This window comes from Sarcophilus harrisii, chromosome 2 (assembly GCF_902635505.1).
Source record: "Sarcophilus harrisii chromosome 2, mSarHar1.11, whole genome shotgun sequence".
In the NCBI taxonomy this organism is placed as follows: domain Eukaryota; kingdom Metazoa; phylum Chordata; class Mammalia; order Dasyuromorphia; family Dasyuridae; genus Sarcophilus; species Sarcophilus harrisii.
The window spans coordinates 417,770,481-417,791,440 of record NC_045427.1 but is presented as its reverse complement, the minus strand read 5'-3'; the positions used below and the strand labels follow the sequence as shown (position 1 = coordinate 417,791,440).

General features: G+C 42.8%; 2 protein-coding genes across 5 annotated transcripts; one reads left to right on the top strand and one right to left on the bottom strand.

Annotated features, from left to right (window-relative positions):
- The first annotated feature begins 173 nt into the window (after positions 1–173).
- NHP2 (NHP2 ribonucleoprotein) lies at positions 174–3,092 on the top strand. The gene is made up of 4 exons (XM_003756882.4): positions 174–652; positions 826–895; positions 2,370–2,475; positions 2,720–3,092. Exons 1-4 carry the CDS (start codon positions 490–492, stop codon positions 2,843–2,845), a joined length of 465 nt encoding a protein of 154 aa, XP_003756930.1. The 5' UTR covers positions 174–489; the 3' UTR covers positions 2,846–3,092.
- Positions 3,093–3,780: 688 nt separating this feature from the next.
- Positions 3,781–14,499, bottom strand: RMND5B (required for meiotic nuclear division 5 homolog B). Of its 4 annotated transcripts, none has more exons than XM_031953780.1 (10): positions 14,480–14,499; positions 10,516–10,669; positions 8,027–8,172; positions 7,664–7,804; positions 7,296–7,396; positions 6,542–6,708; positions 5,914–6,079; positions 5,299–5,401; positions 5,063–5,217; positions 3,781–4,503 (listed from the first exon to the last, which is right to left on the bottom strand). In XM_031953780.1, the coding sequence occupies exons 2-10, from the start codon at positions 10,652–10,654 to the stop codon at positions 4,440–4,442; spliced, it is 1,182 nt and encodes a 393-aa protein (XP_031809640.1). In that variant the 5' UTR covers positions 10,655–10,669; positions 14,480–14,499; the 3' UTR covers positions 3,781–4,439. The 4 variants fall into 4 exon arrangements, with proteins under 4 accessions (XP_031809640.1, XP_031809639.1, XP_031809641.1 ...); XM_031953779.1 differs by lacking the exon at positions 14,480–14,499 and adding an exon at positions 12,887–13,123; XM_031953781.1 differs by lacking the exon at positions 14,480–14,499 and adding an exon at positions 12,816–12,834.
- Positions 14,500–20,960: the final 6,461 nt, after the last annotated feature.

Below are 20,960 nucleotides of genomic sequence, written 5' to 3'. Positions count from 1 at the left end.
CTTTCCTCTCCATGACAGGAGTTTCCTTGCTGCCTACGTCTCAAGCACTGCCCCGCACTATTCTCCAGCACTTTCTCCTCTACACAATTCGAACCTCTTCCCGAGATTCATTCCTCACTTCATCTCATTCCTTCCTCCCCTCTCCCTCTACAATGGGCTCCTCCTCTAATTCAAACCTCTGGCCCCTCCTCCATCCCCAGACCCCGCCTCCGAGCTCCCGGAACTTCTGAGCTTGCCCTCCTTCCCATCTTGCCTTCGAGCTCCGCCCCACTGCCACAGCCGCGAGATCCAGACGCCACCACAATTGGATGAGAAGGGGAAGGAGGCGGGAACTTCCCGGTGCCTCGCTTCTGATTGCCTAGAGACCGTGACCTCGCCGAATTCGCTCGGGGCGCGGCCACTTAACCCGGAAGTCGTTCGCGTGTTGGCTGCCTCACGCTTCTGGAGACTCTGAAGCTTAAGGTCTTGAGAGCCTGAAGTGCTGCAAAGATGACCAAAGTAAAGAAGGAGGTGGAGGAATCGGAGGCGGCGCCGGAGAGTTCCGGGGGTCCAGAGCGCACGTACGAGGAGATGCTGTTGAATCTGAACCCCATTGCGCAGCCCCTGGCGTCCCGACGCCTGACTCGGAAGCTGTACAAGTGCATCAAGAAAGGTGGCCCGGGGAAGCTTGCGGGTGCGGGAGAGGAAGGGAGGCCGAGGGGGACTGAGGAGAAATGGGAGAAAGCGGGGGAGGGGCGGTCAAGAATGGGGTGGTGGTAGGGAGAGCGAGAAGGGGAGGCCGGCCTGGAGCCTCGGGCCTAGAACCGACTCCTCCTATTCTTCCAGCCGTGAAGCAGAAGCAGATCCGGCGAGGCGTGAAGGAAGTTCAGAAGTTCCTTAACAAAGGAGAAAAGGGGTAAGAGCTGAGATCGTGGGATTCGCGACCCACTTCGTAATAGAGATAAAAGCTAACTTTAGTATTGCATTTTGAGGTCATTTCGTTTGAACTTTGGTACAGTTCTATGAGGTAGTTATTGTCTCCAAAATTAAATCACTTGCTTAGGGTCTCACAGCTAGCAGCTGGGGCAGGATTTGCATGCAAGTCATTTTGACTGCGAGTCTAGCCTTCCATCCTCTACCCTGCCTATCGTCGTCATTGCCCAGCCTTTCTCTAAGGCCTTTCCTCCAAAAATAAGGCTATATAAGTAAGAGTGCAAATTAAAACCCTCAGCCTTTAGGTCTTGTAGCCGTTTTGCCCTTATTTTGTCAGTTTCTACTACGTGAAATATATAGATGAGTAAGCCATTGAGATGCTTTAAAGTTGTCAGAACTGTATCCATCGCGAAGATTTGCTTTCATATCCTATCTTAACACTTAATAGCTTGTCACTGAAAAAGTATCACTTTCCTCATCTTTAAAATGGGGAGGGGGCGGGGCAGCTCGGTGGTACAGTGGATAAGAGCACCAGCCCTTAAGTCAAGAGGACCTGAGTTCAAATATGGCCTCAGACACTTAACACTTCCCAGCTGTGTGACCCCTGGTACTTAACCCCAAATGCCTCAGCAAAAGAAAAAAAAAACCAAAAACATTTATCATAAAATGAGGAGGGAAGGAAGGGTTGGCCTCAGATATCTAAATGTATTATTCTTCCCTCCCCAGTCTAATAGGAAAAATGGGTCAACACAGAAATCAGTCACTATAAGAATATATCATCTTATTTTATAAAACCTTAATCCCTGATAATTATCAAGCAAATATTTTATCTAATTGAGCAAAACTAAAAAAATTTAGTTGAGAATAAGATTGCCGAGAAAAACAACTTTGAAAAACTTTAGAACTCTGGTCAATGTAATGATAAATTGTAACTCTAGAAACTTGACAAAATATATCATTCACTTCCTACAAAAGAGCTAAAAATGCAGAGGGGTGATACGTTTTGGGGCATAGCTAATGTGGGAATTTGGTTTGCCAGACTCTGCATGCTCATGACAAGGGTGGTGTTCTTCAATGGGAGGGGAATGGTGAGAGAAACAAACCCCACACATTCAGGTTTCAACATCCAAGATAGTCTGTATCATTGTAGCTGGAGAATCCTTTTAGCATTTAGCCCAACCCCTATGTTTCAGAACAGAAAAAACTGAGAACTAAAAAGGAAAATTAATTCTTTCAAAGACCCAGAAGTCAAAGCCAAAGCTAGAACCATTTTTGGATCTTCTGCTGACTCCAGTGCTCTTTCCACTGCACTGCTTTTCACACGCATAATACCCAAGAATCATTTATGCCTTAACCACCTTCTATCCCTACCCTTAAGAAAAACCACCTAACTAGAGACACTCCAGATTAAGATTTTTATTCTAACAGATGAAAACAAATGACTTAATTCATTACAGGATTATGGTTTTGGCTGGGGACACATTGCCTATCGAGGTATATTGCCATCTCCCTATTATGTGTGAGGAACTGAGTATGCCATATGCCTACGTTCCCTCGAAAACGGTAAGAACTCTTGTAGCTGCTGTCTACAGTGTTGCCTATTCCAATAGTATAAATGCATTTGAAAATAAGGTTTTAGAGGCAGAAATAGAGTAAAGTTGATACTATATCTTCTGGCTCAATTCTGGTAGGTTTATTTCTGAATTCCTGAAAAGACATATTTGAAGTTATTTGGCATATGATAATCTTAAAATTTTTTAAAAGATTTGAAGAAAAACTAGCCCTTTCTTTTATTCCTACTTTACAGGATCTGGGAGCAGCTGCTGGCTCTAAGCGCCCAACTTGTGTAATTATGATTAAGCCACATGAGGACTACCAGGCAACATATGATGACTGCCTAGAAGAAGTAGAATCTCTTCCAGTCCCCTTGTAAAGAAAAGTAGTGTGATATTCATGATTATTTAAGAGATCTTTCTTGATTGCAAAAGACAATGGTACAAACTGTTTTATTGTGTCTCCAAAGGACAGATGTCCATCATCTCCCCACCAGCATTCCCAGAGGTGTTTTTTTTGTTTTTGTTTTTGTTTTTTTTAATGATAGCTTAAACAGTAACTTCAGCCAATATAATAATTGTCAAGGCTATTTCTTACTAAGCAGTAAAATAAAATTTTGAAAAATAGCTTCTAGTAGTTTTGGGGGGTTGGTAAGAGGGCTCTGGTTTCTTTCTTTCTTTCTTTTTTAAGTATTATAACAAATGGAACACTGGTTTCCAAGAGGAAAAATTGCTAACATGCCATTATGAAAGGCTGATGGAATCCTTGACTTCCTCACCACCTACTTCTAAAATGAACAAGCCACAGAGCAAGGCCTCTGCCTCCATTCAACTCCCACTCATAACAGTGAGAGCTTTGACTTCCAAAGTCTTACTGGAACCTAACACACATCTCCACCCCCATTCCATTTTTCTCCTTGCCACAGGGATCCAAAATAATTCTACCCAGCATTGAGATCAGGACACTTACCCACACAGCTTGAAATAAGTTTTCAGACCCATGCCAAAATATAACCATTGTTGGAAGCATCATAGCACCTTCTAAAAATCAGATCACTTGATAGCGTCACACAGCTAATGTAAAGTGCCTTCCAAGGAACAAAAGGTTTATAAGAGGTAGCTTTCTGTCCCATAAAACAGAAGTCTTGCTACTGATAGATTCTTGCTAAAACAGCTTTTGCTTTCTTTTAGCCTTACTGATAGATTTGGGTTTTCTTAAGTCAGATATAAGGCAGTCAGTGGACCAGCAGCTAGTCTTCTTACCCATGCAACCCCCCGATCTTTTTGTATTAAGTGAAAAACAAAGATAGAACAGTTACAGAGAAGGCAAGTGATTTTATTTGTTCAAAGTTATAAAACAGTTGCATCCAACTCTAGGCTATTTACATTGTAAAACTGGTAAATACAATTGAAACACTGTACAATAATAAGTGGCTGGCACCACACATTGGCTGGCCTAAGGTTGTAGAGCTAGATCTAGATACACAAACTGCAGTGCAAGATGACAGAAGAAGAAGGAGAAAGAAGGTAGAAATATATTGATGTCATATGTTGCTACTTTAAACAGACACTAAGCAAAACAACTGGCACAGGAGTGCATATAAGACATATAGCCTTGGGAAGGCAGAACAGAAAGAGGAAAGACATCAGGTGCTGGAGCAGGGATAGTGTCTGTGCCCAACCTGCAGCCATCCACCAGATTTCAGTTCTGTTTATCAGATAACAGTCAAAGAATGAAGAAACTTCCAAACCACAGATCTTCCTTTGTGACACAGATGTTTTGGGGCTAACAAAAAGACCTTGCCCACCCCACCCCCCCAAAAAAATTCCTACGTAGTGCTGTTAATAGCCAGCTTTTCAAACAACACAGAAGGGATTATCACATGTTCATCCCAGGGTCTTGTCTACCCCACAAAAGACCAGCCAAGGCATATGGGAAAGTCTCCTCCACCAAATAAGCTGACTTTCTTGTTATCAGAATATGATACGTTTGCCATCAGCTGGGTTTTGCTCCATGGGGCAGTAAGGGCATTTCAGTCTGAGGAGAGAAGAAAACGGCAAAGGATCAGAAACAGTATATTTGTCAATACTATATTAGAGCTTTCTGCCCCTAGGGTATCCCATCTCCGATCCAGTCTCAACAGTTAGTCTTCCTAACATATTGTTCTGATGTTATGCCTTTACTCAAAAACCTACAAAGCTTACAAAATAAAAATATAATCATGTCACTTAAGTCCTTCCATGATCTGATTATAAGCTTCTCTTTTAGCTTTGCCTCATACTATTTTACACATTCTGTGGGATAAATATTCCTTCTGAAACCCAAATGAAAGGAACCTCCTTGAATTTCTCATAACATTCTGTGTGGATATCTCATCCTCTTTTATAGAAGAGTGGTTGGGGTACTTTTCATTTCATATCATAAAACATTTTCAGGGCAGAGCCTAAGTCACATTCAATCCTCACTGTCTGGCATAGAACTTGCATACTACAGTAGATAGTTAATCAATTTTTGAAGTGAATTTATACCATACTTGCTTTCTAACACATAGATGACCATAAGTTCATGTTCTCAGAGGAGGCAAAGTAAAACTTACTTTCCTCCATTAATGAGCTTGTTGAGGGCATCCCTAGAGATGACATGACCACAGATGAGTTTGATAGGTGGATTGGAATCTGAAGTCTGCTGGCGAAGGATGGGGCAGGCAAACACAGAATGGTACCAACACTTCATGCCCAGTTCAATCTCAATCTGTTGAGAAAAAGCTGTACTGAGCTCCATCCCCCTCTGCTCCCTCTAGATGCCACCCTATCATGTCCAGCCAGGACTTACAGGCAATTCATCCTTATGGCTCCAGACTCCCGTGCACTGTCTCTGCTCAATCACCGCTTTGATGTTCATTAACACGGGCAATGCCACACACCCAGAAGCAAAACTGCAGAAAGGAAAAAGCTTAGTGCCCTGAGACACAAAACCTAGGTTTGAATTCAAGCTTTGCCACCTACTGGCTGGGTGATCTTGGGCAAGTCACTTTCCCTCTGAACCTCACTTTCCTCTAAAATGAGGGAATTGACAAAAGAACAATACACACAATGACAACAGTATAACAAAAAGATTTCTACAAGGAAGCCAAACAATACCTGAAAAATCACTGGAATTTTAAAAATATACTACCTTCCACAGCATCAAGATCAAGGACTATCAGAACAAAATATTTACAATGTCCAATGCAATTATTGCATGAGATGTTTTTGCCACATGGTAGAATTTAATTTGGAAAATAAAAACAAAAAACATCAATAAAAATTTAAATGAGATCCATTCCAGCTCTAAATTCTATGTAAACCTATGGTCCTCTGTTATCTTCAGACAGGGAAGCCCAGGTCCTATTACTACCCAAAAAGCTGGGACTCTTCTCTCACTTGTGCCCAAGGGACTGAGCTATACCTGACACTGAGGGGGGACTCCACGGATAGTCCAAGAAGAGCACAGGCATCTCGAGTAAAGGTCTCACAGATCTCTGCCCAGTGACTATTGTCCAAGAGGTGACAGTAGGGAGACTTCTCAATGCCCAAGCGGAGATATACAAGGCTTCCCATCATCACCTGGATCTCTGCAAAGCAATACACAGGCAGCTCAGGAAGTGGCTAGGTATGGTGGGAACTTGAACACCACCAAACCTATATACAATAGCTTTTTCTTTACACCAAGTCCTGGAACCACAGAATTTAGAGCTGGAAGGGAATCCTTCTCCCTTATTTTTCAACCCCAAGATGTGACTTTCCCAAGGTCATACAGGTAGTAAGTGGCAAAGGTAGTAATCGAACCCAGGTCCTCTGATTCCAAATGCAGCATTATTTCCACACCACCATACAGCAACAGATCCCTGGATAGAGGTGGGTCCTAATTATTTTAATCGAGTAGACAATGAAATGGAATGAGTCTTTGGTGGTAATTGGCATTCCTATAACTCTAAATTCTATTGAGAAAAATAGGAGCTAATTTCCAGAGGAATTCTGACCATCAGTTAACTCCATGTAGGGTTCTCAGTACCCTAGATCCCTAGCATTCTCACCCCGTTGATGCAGCCGTGCAAAGGGCTGGAAATGCCGGGCATAGTTCAGGGCTTCCAGCTGTTTCTCAGGGCCCCCTGCCAGGAGACGGATGAAGTGCAGTCGGTGCAACTTAAACTCCAGGGAACTATTTAGCTCTAGCAGACGCTGGCGGTTTGAAATGGCCCAGCTGGGAAGGAGAGATAGGTTACCTCAATACTCCACTAACAACTTCTCCTTAAGTTGTCAGGCAATAAAAACCTTATCAACTGTTCCTCAGCCCATTCTGAAGCCATACTGGCTAGGTGTAGAATCAGCCTATTAAAGAAGCTGTATCCTAAAGGAAATACCCTGAACTCCATAACACCACCGAGATGGTAGCTGTAATTCAGGAAAAAATAAGTAACAAGATGAGGCCTTTGACAAATTAGCATATCACCCAAAGAAGAAAGGAACTTGTGATTAAAAATGTCATGGTGAAATGCTAAAATAAAAGTAACTGGCATATCATCTGCTTTCAATACCAGGGGTCTGGAAACTGAACAGCAAAGGCAGGAAGAGATTTACATACTTTCTTCAGGTAATACAGGCTTAGAAAGATTAGGTGACAAGCCCAGAATTATAGAGCTAGAGAGTTGGCTTTCTAAGAGTTGGGACTCAAACCTACTTTATGGTCCTCCAACTGCAAAGCCAGGGCTTTTTCTAAAGTGTCTTAGAGCTACAAACGCCAACCAGGAGCCCACAAGTCCCACATAGCAACCTTCCCCGCCTCCATACTCTAATGCTGGTCGAAGGTCTTGTTCATGCAAAGCCTCCAGGATTCGATTTAGCTCTAGAAAAGGTTGCTTAAAATCCAGGTCCACATTTAAAGTTGATTCCTGGAGAGAAATAGAACATATCAGGGACATATATAATCTTCCATGCATTTTGTATTTTAGATGCTATTAGAGATGGGACTAAGTCTGGAGGGGAGGACACTTAAAGCTTTGGTTCCAGTGAGTCTCACTGTAGAGTTCCAGTGAGACTCTACCAATTGCCTAAGGACTGAATCTGTGTGTGTGTGTGTGTTGTTCCCCTTTTATCTATACCCTCAGATCTGCTCCAATCCAAATTAGCTGGAAGGTAATTTAAGAAGCCTTCAGTACCTGACACAATTCCTCAGCAACATTCAGCATGCCTTGCTGGTATAGGTGCTCCACAATTGCCATCTGCAAAATCTGCTGCTGCTTCTCTCTAGAGTCCCATACAGTATCAGAGACCACACCACAAATCTCAGCATCAAAGTTCTGATATCAAAGAGAGGAGAGAACCTACTGAATCTTCTCAGTCATGTGCATTTCCCTTTCACTAACAGTTCCAATAACTCTTTCATTTCCTCTCACGCTCTCACAATTTTGTCTATGACTTCCAAAACCCTCAATCCAAAGTATATGCAGGAAAAGTAATTAGAGTCCACTAAAGAAAAGGATGGTCTAGACATTAGGCTTCAATGCAAAAGTACTTCTTACCCTGTCAATTGCTTTTCCCACTCGGGAAACACTGCTGTGAATGTCCTTATGGTCTGATGCAAGCTTCTGCACTGTATCCTTGATTTTCCGGCAACACTGGGACATCACTACAGAAAGTGTAGCTGAGAGAGGTGTCCCCTGAAGAGCTACAAGGCAAAGCAAGGATTTAGTCAGGCTTTCGCTCCAGAAAGAATGCTCAGAGTCACCAAGAGGCCCAATCAGAAACCTGCTCTGAGACAGGTTATTTTTCTCCTTCCCTACCTAAAGAAGTTGCCCTATCTGTCTGCCTGTGAGTAAGCTGAGATCCCTTCGTGATACAAGGGGGGGGGAGGGGGAAGTAATGCATACAACGAATGGTCTAATGCTAGTAACCTTTTGAAATTTTGAAAAATTTTCAAAGGAATGGAATATACTGGACAAAGCTGCCGTTTCATTCCTACCAACCACCATTCACTGAGCATTTGCTATACGTAGGGCCTGATGCCAAGCAATGAATCTCATAAGACCCAGAACAGAAAACAGAGGAAAGTGTTAACAGTGTAGTAAAAAAACAATGGATTTGGAACTGGAAGATCTGATTCAAAGCCTGTGGCTGACAGCTACTATAAGCAAGTCATTTAATTTCTCTATATCCATTATCTTACCTGTAAAACAGATATAAGACCTGCACCGCCTATACGGTAACAAAAATCGTCAGAGTACAGGATAGTGGAAAGCATCATTCCTCTGCTTCTCATTACCTATATCAACTTGGACAATTCACTTAACCTCTCTTGGGGGCAAAAATTTCTTGGTCTCAGTTTTTCACCTGTAAAATGAGGAAGTTGGACTGAATAACACAAAAAAGTTCTCTCCAGCTCTATATCTGTGGATTTTATGATCCCTATATAAACCTTAAGAGCTTCACAATGAGTTACTGATGTTATTTTCATACAGTAGCTGTGAAGGACTTCCAACATAGCCAGAAAGACAAGGCAGGTCTTTCTACACAATACTGGGAAAGTATCATAAAACAGATGTAGGAGAAAAAAATCACAAAGTGAACTGTGATTCACCCTAGATTCTAGATCTTTATGAAGCAGAGAGATGGCTTCCTGATCTAACTACAATTCATAATAATATACAGTCAGTGCATTAGAGAGGTATAAAACAAAGTGTTACATTGGGTGGAAGGCAGGAAAAACAGGGAAGACTTCCTAGAGAAGGCTGCATTTGAGTTAGGCTTTAAGAGATGAACAGAAATTCAACAAGCAAACAAGAGGTAGACCACTGAAGACACAGGGAACAGTGTGAGCAAAGGTGAAGAAGTAGAAAAGTGTTAGGATATAGTTGGGTGGACAGAGAAAAATTCAAATAAGGCTTAGCGTTTGTGAAAGGAGTATGATCTAAGGCTGGAAAAGGTGTTCCTAAAATGTGAAAGGTCTTGAGGAAGGAAGAAAAATATAAACTTTACTTGGTAAGCCATGGGAACCCTTAAAGAGCTCTGAGTAGAGGCCCAGTACAATCATATCTATGTATAAGAAAGATTATTCTGGCGTCTTAATGAAGGAGATTGGAAGGGGGAAGATCTGTTAGGAGATCACAATAATCCAAGTAAATAGAGGTAATAGGCCTATACGAGAGGAAATACAAGTGATGTTGTGAAGACAGAATCAACAAAGCCAGTAACTAATTGGTCATGAGAAATAAGCAAAAGGAAAGAGCCAAAAATACCCTCTTATGATGAAAAGCATTAGAGAATCCAAGGCAATCTCAACAGATTTTGTATAGAAAATGTCATCTGCATCCAGAAAAAGAACTATAGAAATTGAATGTAAATCAACACATGCTATGTTCACTTCTTTTTTCTGTGTTTTTTTTCCTCTCCCATGGTTCTTCCCTTTTGTTCTGATTTTTTTCTCCCAACATGATTCATAAAGCAATATGCATTAAAAATTAATTAATTTTGAAAATATAGAGAAATAGTGAAGAGATGCCGCTGACAAAAGCAGTAAAGTCAAAAGAAAAGTAGGAATTAAGAAGATAAAACCAGTTCTAGACATCTTAAGTGGCAAATTTTTGTAAAAAGTTGGAAAGAATATAGTTTTTATAAACCTTTAAATATTATATAAATGAGTCATTATAATAAGAAGAAAGATGAGGACTGAAATCAGGGTTATAAACAGATGAACTCATTACTGAAGGAGGAGAAACATAAATGTGAAATTACATTGATCCATGTGGCCAATCCTTCACAACTACTACATTCCCTTTTGACTCCTACATGATTCCCAAATTAGACATACTGACATATTACTTTCTTTGAAGGCTCTGACAATATAGAAATAGATCATTTAGACTTGGCAAATACCTTTTGACACATAACTACTAGATCTCAGGAAAACAAAGTCTTCACTGGCCCTGGCCCACAATATTGACAATCTCAATCAACTAATAAGTACTTACTGAAAGCTTACATTTTAGAGGTTAAAGGCAATGAAAGTGATTACCTGCACTGGTAAGCTCCTCCCGCAGTTGGCTCACATAGTGCAGCAGCTCTTCTAAGCTCTTCTCACAATGTTGTCCATAACTTAGGAATTTCTGTAGAACTTTGTCAAGTTCTCGCTCCACACATGCACACTGCTCCATTTCTGTGCCCACAACCTAAAGAATTCAACATTTATAAAGGATATACACTATACTGGGAGCTGAGAATAAAAAAGAATCCAGTTCCCAGCCTCAAGGATCTTTGACATTCTCTTTGCCTTTTCTTCTCATTTTTTTTCAACAGTGTCCATCATTCCCATTTGGTCTTTGAAAATTTCAGTACTAGGCTCTAAACTCTCCAGTCACTTGTAACATGACCCTCAAAAACCTTTTACCCAAACATGAACTCCTCAGCTTCCATTATGAGGAACCCCTTCAATACAATACAACCATTTATTAAACACTGTCTAAGGCACTATAATGGGCATATAACAAATGTTTCTGAATAAATAACTTTAGCCCTTTAAAGTTTGCCTAACAATTTATTCACAACTACCCCATAAATAACATGTTACAAGTGCAATTAGTACTATTTTACAACTGAGGAAAGGGCAACTCAAACAGGTCAAGTATCTGATCACAAATCTATTAATTGCTGGATTTAGGTTTCAAGCCCAGATCTCCAACATTCTTCCCTCTAGTCATAGAATAAACATTTCCATGTCTTTACATAATCCCTAGACCACTTCAATTTCGGGCCCTTTATAAATTAACTCCCAGAATTTGATCCTTCACTTCCTAACCCCAATTACATAAAAGTCCTGGACTGACATCCAGAAGATCCAAGTTTTAGTCCTAGGTCAGCCTCTCATTCCACCTGTGACTTTGGGTAATTTCTTCCCCTCAATTTTGGATATTTAAAATAGAGGAATTTGGCCAAATTTCCAGTCTTCTTTAACGCTAAAATCCTATGATTTTGTTAATACTGTTACTCCCTTCACAATTCTCACTCAATATATTTTTAGCATAGTGTTAAAATGTTTTTTCACTCATTCATTACTTGTCTCAGTGTATATTATTTAAATGTTTTTTTCACTCATACATTTCTTCTCTCAGTGTTATTTAGCACTTAGTACTTAAATGCTTTTTCATACTTTTCTGTTATTTAGCACATAGTAAATACTTAAAAAGCCTTTTCATTCATTTCTTCTCAGTGTTACTTAACACATAGTAAGTACTTAAATTTTTTCATACCTTTTTTCTGTTATTTAGCACATAGTAAATACTTAAAAAGCCTTTTCATTCATTTCTTCTCTGTGTTACTTAGCACTTAGTACTTAAATGCTTTTTCACACCTTTTTTCTGTCATTTAGCACATAGTAAATACTTGAAACGCCTTTTCATTCATTTCTTCTCTGTGTTACTTAGCACTTAGTACTTAAATGCTGTTTCACACCTTTTTTCTGTCATTTAGCACATGGTAAATACTTGAAACGCCTTTTCATTCATTTCTTCTCTGTGTCACTTAGCACATAGTAAGTACTTAAATGCTTTTTCACACCTTTTTTCTGTCATTTAGCACATGGTAAATACTTGAAACGCCTTTCCATTCATTTCTTCTCAGCGTTACTTAGCACTGAGTAAGAACCTAAATGCTTTTTCTTCCATTCATGTTTTACCCTAGGACTTGGAGAATTCCGTTTGGGGGCTTTCTGTCTCTAAAACACCCAGACCCTGGCCTTGCTCACACTGTGTTCCTGACGGGCCAGGTCTCCATCCTACCCTATTTGGGCCTAACCAACTCCCACACTTCACACTGAGGACATTATGGGGAGCTTGGTTTCTGGTTCTTTCAAACGGCTGTGAATCCGTTCGGCTAATAACTGGACTCATCTAAAATGCCACGGCTGAGCAGGGGTGAGAGTGACCTGGAGAGGGAGAGGTTCCAAGCCGGAGGAAAGAGGCGGAGCCTTCCTAAAAGCTATCTAAAGGAGGCCGGGCACTTTAACGTGTGATTTCAGTCCTTCTCCAGACCCGTTTCCTCAACTATAGAATGTAGGGGTTGAGCCGAAGCTCTTTTTCCACAGAACTGGCGGAAGGGGGTGCGAAGGCAGGAGCCCTCCCCCACCCCGACCAGGAGTCCTCCGACACCGCACCCAGGGGTCCGGGCGGCCGCCGCCAGGGCCGAGGATTATCCGACGCCTCGCCCGGCCCCTCCCTCGCCCCGGGCGCGGGCTCCCTGCCCCCACCCCACCCCCAGGCCCCGGTCCCGCTCCCGGGTCAGGAAGGCTCCGGCCTTCTGGGACAAGGCGGCTCCCCCTACCCCGGCCCCCGGCGGTCCGCCTCGCCTCCCGGGCCGGCCCGTCGGCCTCGGGGGTGGGGGCGGGCGCTCACCTGGGCCCACCTCGGCCCCGGCCCGATTCCGGCGCCGCCGTCAGCTCAGAACCGGAAGCAGAGGCGGTTGCAGGAGGGCCTCGGACTCGTCCACTGCGCCGGCTTCCGCAGGGGGGCAGGCGGTGCTACATAGGAAGCTTCCACCGCAAGCTGGGCGGGGATCCTTCCCAACGCCAGCTAGCCGGCCCCTTCGCGGGTCTGAGAAGTGGAGACCGCTCCGGAAAGCAAGACTAAACCACTCTAATCCGCCGCGGGGGGGACAGGAAACCGGGAAAATGAGCCACTCCAGAGGAAGGACGGGTCTCGCCCTCGTGTAGCCATGGTAACCGGGGAGGAGCTGCCGGCTTCGCCCTTGGGGCGGAGAAAAGGCAGGATTGGGCGGGGCGGGGCGGGGCGGGGCGGGGCGGGGGGAAGCTTCGCGCGTGCGCTCTCCTCCATCCCAGTCCACATTTTGCATTTCCATAAGCAGTCACCGGTCTTCCTCCAGGCACGCTGCCCATCCTCACCTGTTTTCCTCTGCTCCTCTGGCTCCTCTGCCCCAACCCAAGTCTTCTGTTCCACAACCGGTGCTCTGTCCCCAAGCCTTTTTCCCAAAGGCCACTCCCTCCACTGACATCCCGTGCCAGTGGTTTCCTATTCGTAATCGCGTTCCCTCTGAATTCACCCTCTCTCTCACTGTTCCTAATCCCGAATTTTCTTTCTCTGTGCTCCCCTCTTTGAAAACAGCCCCGTAGGTTTGTGCCCCAAGGAGATACTAAAGAAGGGAAAGGGACCCTTATGTGCACGAATGTTTGTGGCAGCCCTGTTTGTAGTGGCCAGAAACTGGAAAGTGAGTGGATGCCCATCAGTTGGAGAATGGCTGAATAAATTGTGGTATATGAATGTTATGGAATATTATTGTTGTGTAAGAAATGACCAGCAGGATGATTTCAGAAAGGCCTGGAGAGACTTGCATAAACTGATGCTGAGTGAAATGAGCAGGACCAGGAGATCATTATATACTTCAACAACGATTCTGTATGAGGATGTATTCTGATGGAAGTGGATTTCTTCGACAAAGAGAAGCTCTAACTCAGTTTCAGTTGATCAATGATGGACAGAAGCAGCTACACCCAAAGAAAGAACACTGGGAAATGAATGTAAACTGTTTGCATTTTTGTTCTTCTTCCTGGGTTATTTTTACCTTCTAAATCCAATTCTTCCTGTGCAACAAGAGAACTGTTCAGTTATGCACACATATATTGTATCTAGGATGTACTGTGACATATTTAACATGTACAGGACTGCTTGCCATCTGGAGGAGGGGGTGGAGGGAAGGAGGGGAAAAGTCGGAACAGAAGTGAGTGCAAGGGATAATGTTGTAAAAAATTACCCAGGCATGGGCTCTGTCAATAAAAAGTTATATAAAAAAAAAATGATTAAACACCAACCACAATGCTCAGACCTGCGTTTTAGAAAGATCAACTTGACCACTGAGTGAAGGATGGACTGGTGTAGGGAGAGACTTGAAGCATTGAGCCAGGTCTCAGTGAGAGCCAGCAAATAATGAAATAAATGAGGGAAAAGATTTTAAGGTGAAAATGAGTTTGTTACCTGTGGAGCAGATATTCCAGAGAACAGAGGGCGAGGGGCTGGTAGCGTTAGAGGTGATTTCTTAATTGGGTTTTGGAGGAAGGAAGAAATTTCAACAAGATCTGAAAAAAGGAGAGTGAAATCCATTTTAGGCAGGAGATAAGGATAGGAGTTGAAGGATAATATGATGCACCTAGGTAGTATAGTGGATAGAGAGCATCTGCCTTCAATTCAGAGACGCTCTCAATTCCAATCCTGAACTTAGATATTTATTAACTCCGTGACATTTAACTTCTATCATCTCAGTTTATCTAAAAAAAAAAAAAAAATAGCATCTACATTTACAGTGTCCTTGTAAGATCATATGAGATAACACATGAAAAGTTCTTTGCAAAACTTAAGTGCTCTAGCTATATAAATGCTACCAATTATTATGTAAAAGCAAGCTAGAGTATCTTCTGTATCCTGTAAGTTTTCCCAAGGCTGTGTCCTAGACCCTTTTTTCTTCTTTCCTCACTTTCTTCTCTTTGGGATCTCATAGCTATCTGCTCCAAGTTTTTAAAAATCTATTTTTAAAATCTTCACTAACTTCCTATTGCTTCTTGAGAATAAAATGCAAACTCCTCAGTTTGTTATGATTTTGAAACAAAGAATTCACTTCTCTAGACCTTGTAATTCTCATCTGTAAAATGAGGAGATGGCAATGGGAAGTCTCTGACATCCTTTTCAACTCTAGACTTGTAATGTTGTTATCTTTATATCAGCCCTCCACAATCTGACTCTATTCTATCTTCCAGAAACTGTACATTACCGCCTGATTTATACACTCTTTATTCCTGTAAAACTGGCCTATTTGTTCCTATAAATTTGACATTTCATCTCTCCCTCCATTCCTGGAAAGTATTATATAAACACTTTTCTCTCCTGTCTCTAAAAAGGTAGAATATGGGATTTTGCATATGCTGTCATAAATAAGCCTTTTTTGAGAAGGGGCTGTGAGTTTTAATTAGCGAGGGTTTATGTTGTCATAAGAAAGGGTACATTTGTAGGTTGTGTGACTGGTGCAAAATAAAAACCCCAAACCATAAAATCTTTAAAAATATTTTTAAAGGAACATAGGAGCTATAGAGTTATCCAGTTTAGGGAGCACATAGAATACATGAAAAGGAATAGTGTGAGATAAGGTTCGGCAACTAGAGAGTAATGTATCTATCCAGCAGGGCGTTGAATGCCAGGATGAAAAGGACCAGGATGGGATTCCAAGGAAGGCTTGAAAGTGTACCTCAGACTTTGTAGGCACTCCAGAGATGCCTGGATGCCTCCTTCCCTCCCTGACTCCCCCACACTTCCTCATGGTGTGGGCAGTACATGTGCGCCTAACAGAGCAAATCCGGGGGCAGTGTTCTTTCTTCACCAGGATGCAAGCAGTGGAAGACTGAGAAAGTGAATGATAATTTTCTCCCACTCAGAGTCTGTCTCTCCCGTGGAGTCGTTCACTCACTGGCTGGCTCAGGGCTGAGTGGGTGCTGTGGAGCAAGGACTACGGAGGTAAAGTCTTAGGCCTCCCAGTCCAATCAGTATCTTAAGATACCTAAAGCTGAGGGCACAGGAATCCAGGTCTTCCTTTCATCCCAAGAATCAAAGATTTATTCTGAAACAATGCAATAAATACCTGAGGCATATCTGTCAACATCTGGAGAGCTGTATGGAAGCCTGGGTGGTCCCAGGCCAGCCAAGCAGGAGCAGTGCTTTGAGACCATGACTCATTAGTGGGGGTGTGTGAACCCAGAAGGTCCCAAAGCTGAAGGAATCACTACCCCAGGGGCCCAGGCCCTGAACACGGGCTAGACTGATGAACAAAGATGCAGGAGGCAGACCGGAAAAGCCAGGGGAGCAACGATGACCTCATCAGCTTTTTCAAAACATCCCTTGCTCCGGTTTCTTTCTGTGGAGGGGGGAATGGTAAACTGGTCCTGCCTGACAATAGACACCCAAGAAAGATCTGGATCCAGCAGCAAAACTGTGAATCCCTCAGGGCAGAAAGAGGGCTTTTTTTAATCTTTGTATTTCTGCTAATACCCAGGACAGAGCCTTACTTGTAGTATGTGATTAAGAAATTTAAGGCAGGAAGAAAACCTGGAGTTTCAGCTGGTTCAAACCCTTCATTTTCACAAGTGAATAAACTGAGACCTAGAGAGGTAAATAAAGTACAAAAGAGGACTAGATTGAAAATCCCAGCTCTGCCATTGACAGCGATTCTCTGGGCCCCAGTGTCCTCATCTGTAAAGGACTTCTGAAATCCTTTCAGTTCTCAGGGCTCTTATGGCATTGCTTCTAGAGTGAGTGAAGGCTGTAGCAAAGTTAACTAGAAAATAGAGTAAGGGAGTCTCTCAAGGAACAGCTTTAATGTGGGACTGTCTCACATGTCACCAAACTGTCAACTTTCTGGGAAGCACATTATAAGCCAGGCTAATTTAATTGGGGCCTTATTTCTGGAACAGAATGTGAATTCCCTGAGGTCAGGGACCTCAGTTTTATCTTTTATCTTTGTATTGCCAGCATCAAAGACAATCAATTATATGCAGTAGGTACTTAATAAATGCTTGCTGAAAGATACTTTCAAATAAATCTGGAAAGACAAGATCTGATGCAAAGTGAAATGAACAGAACCCTAGAACATTCTACATAATAATAGCAGCGTTGTACAATGATCATTTGTGAATAACTTAGCAATTTTAAGCAATACAGTGATCCAAGACAATTCTGAAAAACTTATTTATAATGAAGGGTGTTGTTCGTCTCCAGAGAAAGAACTGGTGAAGCCTGAATGCAGATCAAGGATACTTTTTCTTTATTTTTCTTGGGGTTTTGGGGGGGAGGGCTTTTAGGGACAGAGGGGATCTGTGTTTTCTTTCACAGCATAATTTACATGGAAATATATTTTGCATAACTATGCAAATATAATCCATGTCAAATTGCTTGTCTTTTCAGCGGGGGTGGGAAAGAAAGGAGTATAGAAAGGGAGGGAATTTGGAACTCAAAATTTGAAAATTATTTTCATGTCAAAATCATTTTTACATGTAATCGGGGAAAAGCTAAAATATTAAAAATTTTAAAATGTTAGCTACAATTGAATTGATGCCTAATCACCCAAGAATGACTAAACAAACTGTGGTACATGAATGTAATTGCTATGAGAAATGATGAATGAGTATGGAGAAGCATGGGAACATTGACATGAATTAATAGCAGAGAAAAGCAAACAGAGCCCAGAAGACTTTATACATAATGACTACAATGTAAACACAAAGAACAACAGCCACAAAACAAGAGGATGATGCAACGTACAAAGAATAAGCATGGCTTCAGAGACAGGAGAACACACATCCTACCCCAAATCTTTGTGATATTTATGTGAATATGTTAAATTACATATATTTTCAAACTTTTTCAATGTATTGGTTATTCTTGTTTTTTCTCTTCCTCTTTTTCACCCATACCTGTAAATCATTCCTCTCGAAGCACTACTCTTAATTGGGCTAGTTTGGGACTACCAGGGCTCCCATATGTTGCCAGGCATGCCTCAGACTAATAATAACTAGAACATATGTATCATATTCTGACTGGCACTGTGCCAAGCACTTTCCAATTATTATCTTATTCGATCCTCATAAGAGTCTTGTGAGATAGGAATTATTTTTTCCCCATATACATTTTAGGAAACTGAGGATACCAGAGGTTAAATGACCTGCCTGAGATCACACAGCTAGTAAGTATCTGAACTCAAATTTAAACTCATGTCTTCTTAATTCTAGACTCAGTATTCTATCCACTATGACACTAACTGCTTCCTTTCCTTTAAAAATATTACTTGTTATATGGGATGACTCTACAGTCATATTGGGAATCTCTTGAAAGATGATGTCCAGGCTCTTATTTTTGATTGTGATTTTTAGATAGATCAACAATTTTTAAGTTATCTCTCCTGGATCTAATTTTCCAGGTCAATTTTTTTCCAATGAGATATTTTATTTTATTTTATTTTTTTTAGTTTTGCTTAATTGTATCTTGATTTCTCATAAAGTCATTAGCTTCCATTTGCTCAATTCTAATCTTTAAGGAGTTATTTTCCTCAGTGAGCATTTGTACCTCCTTTCCCATTTGACCAATTTTGCTTTTTAAGGCATTCTTCTCATTAGCTTTTTGTGTTTTCTTTTGCACCCTTATTGGGAGAAATCTTGGTAGTACACAAATAAAAGCTAATAATAAAATGTATTTTTTTCAAATTAAATTGATGCATTAAAATTTAATTTAATACAATTTAATTTAAGGAAAAGAAAGGAGATAAGACAAGAGAGGCCGTATTGCACGGTAGAGAGTGCTCTAGATTTGGAGGTAGGAAGACCTGGACTTTAATTCCTAGGTCATATAGCCTAATCATGGGCAAGTCACTTAACTTCCCTAAGATTCATCTTCTTTATCTGTAAAGTAGTAAAAGCTGGCATTTATATAGCACTTTAAAGTTTGCCAAGTACTTTACAAATATAATGTCATTTGAATTTCACAAAAACAAGAAGAGGTGGGTACCTTTATTAGCTCCATTTTACAGCTAAGGAAACTGAGGCAGATAGGCAGGTTAAATGACTAGCCCAGGGTCACTATGAACATACTAACAGCACCTACCTCATAAGTTTATTGTGAAAATAAAATGAGATAATATATGTACAGTGCTTTACAAACCTTGAAGCACTATAAACAAATGAACTCTTATTATTCTAACCAGGCCCAAGGCCAAGCCTTTATTCATTCAACAAACATTTACCAACTAACTTCTAAGCATAGTGCTCAGTGCTGGGAGAGATTCAAAGATAAGACACAGTCCTTGGCCAAAGCAGCCCTGCCTCCGGAAAACAGCCGGTGTTTGGGGACGTCTGTGTGAGATGGAAGCAGGGGAGGGTCACCTGGGGAAGCCCAGGCGCTTGGGAGAGGGGGGCGGCTACCCCCGCTGGTCTGAGGGTCCGGTCCGGGACCGCCACTGTCCCAGGCCATCACCACCTCTCCGGCTGATTCGGCTTCGGGCAGGGAGGGAGCTAGTGTGGAGCAGCCGCCGAGTTCCCCACAGACCCGCGGTTCCTCTCGGCCCCACCTCCGGGGCCCCACCCCCGAACATCTGGGCCGGGCGGGAGCCTGGTTTCTGGCGCCGCTGCCAAGTTTTGGTGCCGCCTCCCTCCGTGGGCCCTCTCCCGACTCCCCGGCACACTAATTGCTGGGTGGGGAGCCGCTGTGGATACTCCGAAGCTGGGAAGAGGCCTGGGCCCCCGCCGAGGTGCTGAGCCCGGGAGCTTGAGCCAGCCACCACCCTGAAAAGGGAGCCGGTGCTGCGCTGGCCAAGGACGGGCGGCCCCGCAGAGCCCCTCCTGCCCCGCCGTTCCCTCTGACCCTGAGCCCCCCACGGCCCTGTGCTTCCGCTCCGGCTGGGCCGGCTAAAACCCCTCATATTCCTGGCATCGAGAAGACTCAAGGTGGAAACCCAGGACTGACCAACAAAAGGCCCTGGGCCCTGCCAATCTTGGAGCCTTCCTGATAGTTTCCAGAGACTCGCTGAAATCCCCGAGAAGCTCAGTGCTCACAAACAGCCCCATCAAGCCTGGCTTCCCTCTTCCAGAGAGACCCCCGTCCCCCTGCTCTACTCTCTATCCCCCAAAGCAAGGTCAAGCTGTCCTTTCCCCCAGAGGAAAGCATATGTCCAAAAGGCTGGACTCCGCCCTGCGTGTGTACTCACACCCAGCTTTGTACACGGATGCCGGGCCCCCACACACTTCCTTATTGCATTTACACCCACTGACTTTCCCTTTTATATAGCCCACTCCCACCTCCCCCTATGTATATAGCTCCCATTACAGAGGCCTCCCTCTTCCCCACCCTTCCCTCCCCTCCACCCCCTAGACACTCTTATCCTTTTCCTTTTAACAAAGCCATCTCAACCCTCTCCACCATCTGGCCCTGGGTATCTCGCCAGGATTGGCCAAACCAAATCCTGCCGCTGTTACCATTGGTAAAAACCTCGGCTAGTTGGAAGGGAAAGAACAAGCCCAAAGGACCTCCAGGCCTCTGCAGAATACATGTTTTCTTAACTGAATTTTCTTACAAATAGACCCAAACCCAGTTCTACGGGGCAAGGGCTGATGTCAGTCTTTTTTATCCTGCCCCAGGCACAAAAATACTAGCAGATATTTACAGAGCACTTTGAGGTTTCCAAAATGCCTCATTCATGAGCTTATTTGAGCCCCATCACAAACTGCTACCCCCATTTTACAGATGAGAAAAGCAAGAACCAGAGGGGTTAAATGATGTGCTTAGAGTCATACAACTCCCAGCTGGCTCATACTGTCCAGGACATCATGATGCCTTTCATTGAATAGAAGCTTCTCGAAGGCAGCTGTTTTTGTTTTTCTGCTTTTGTCCTTCTGTTTCAAAGCCTGGCATAAGGTAAGAGAGCTGT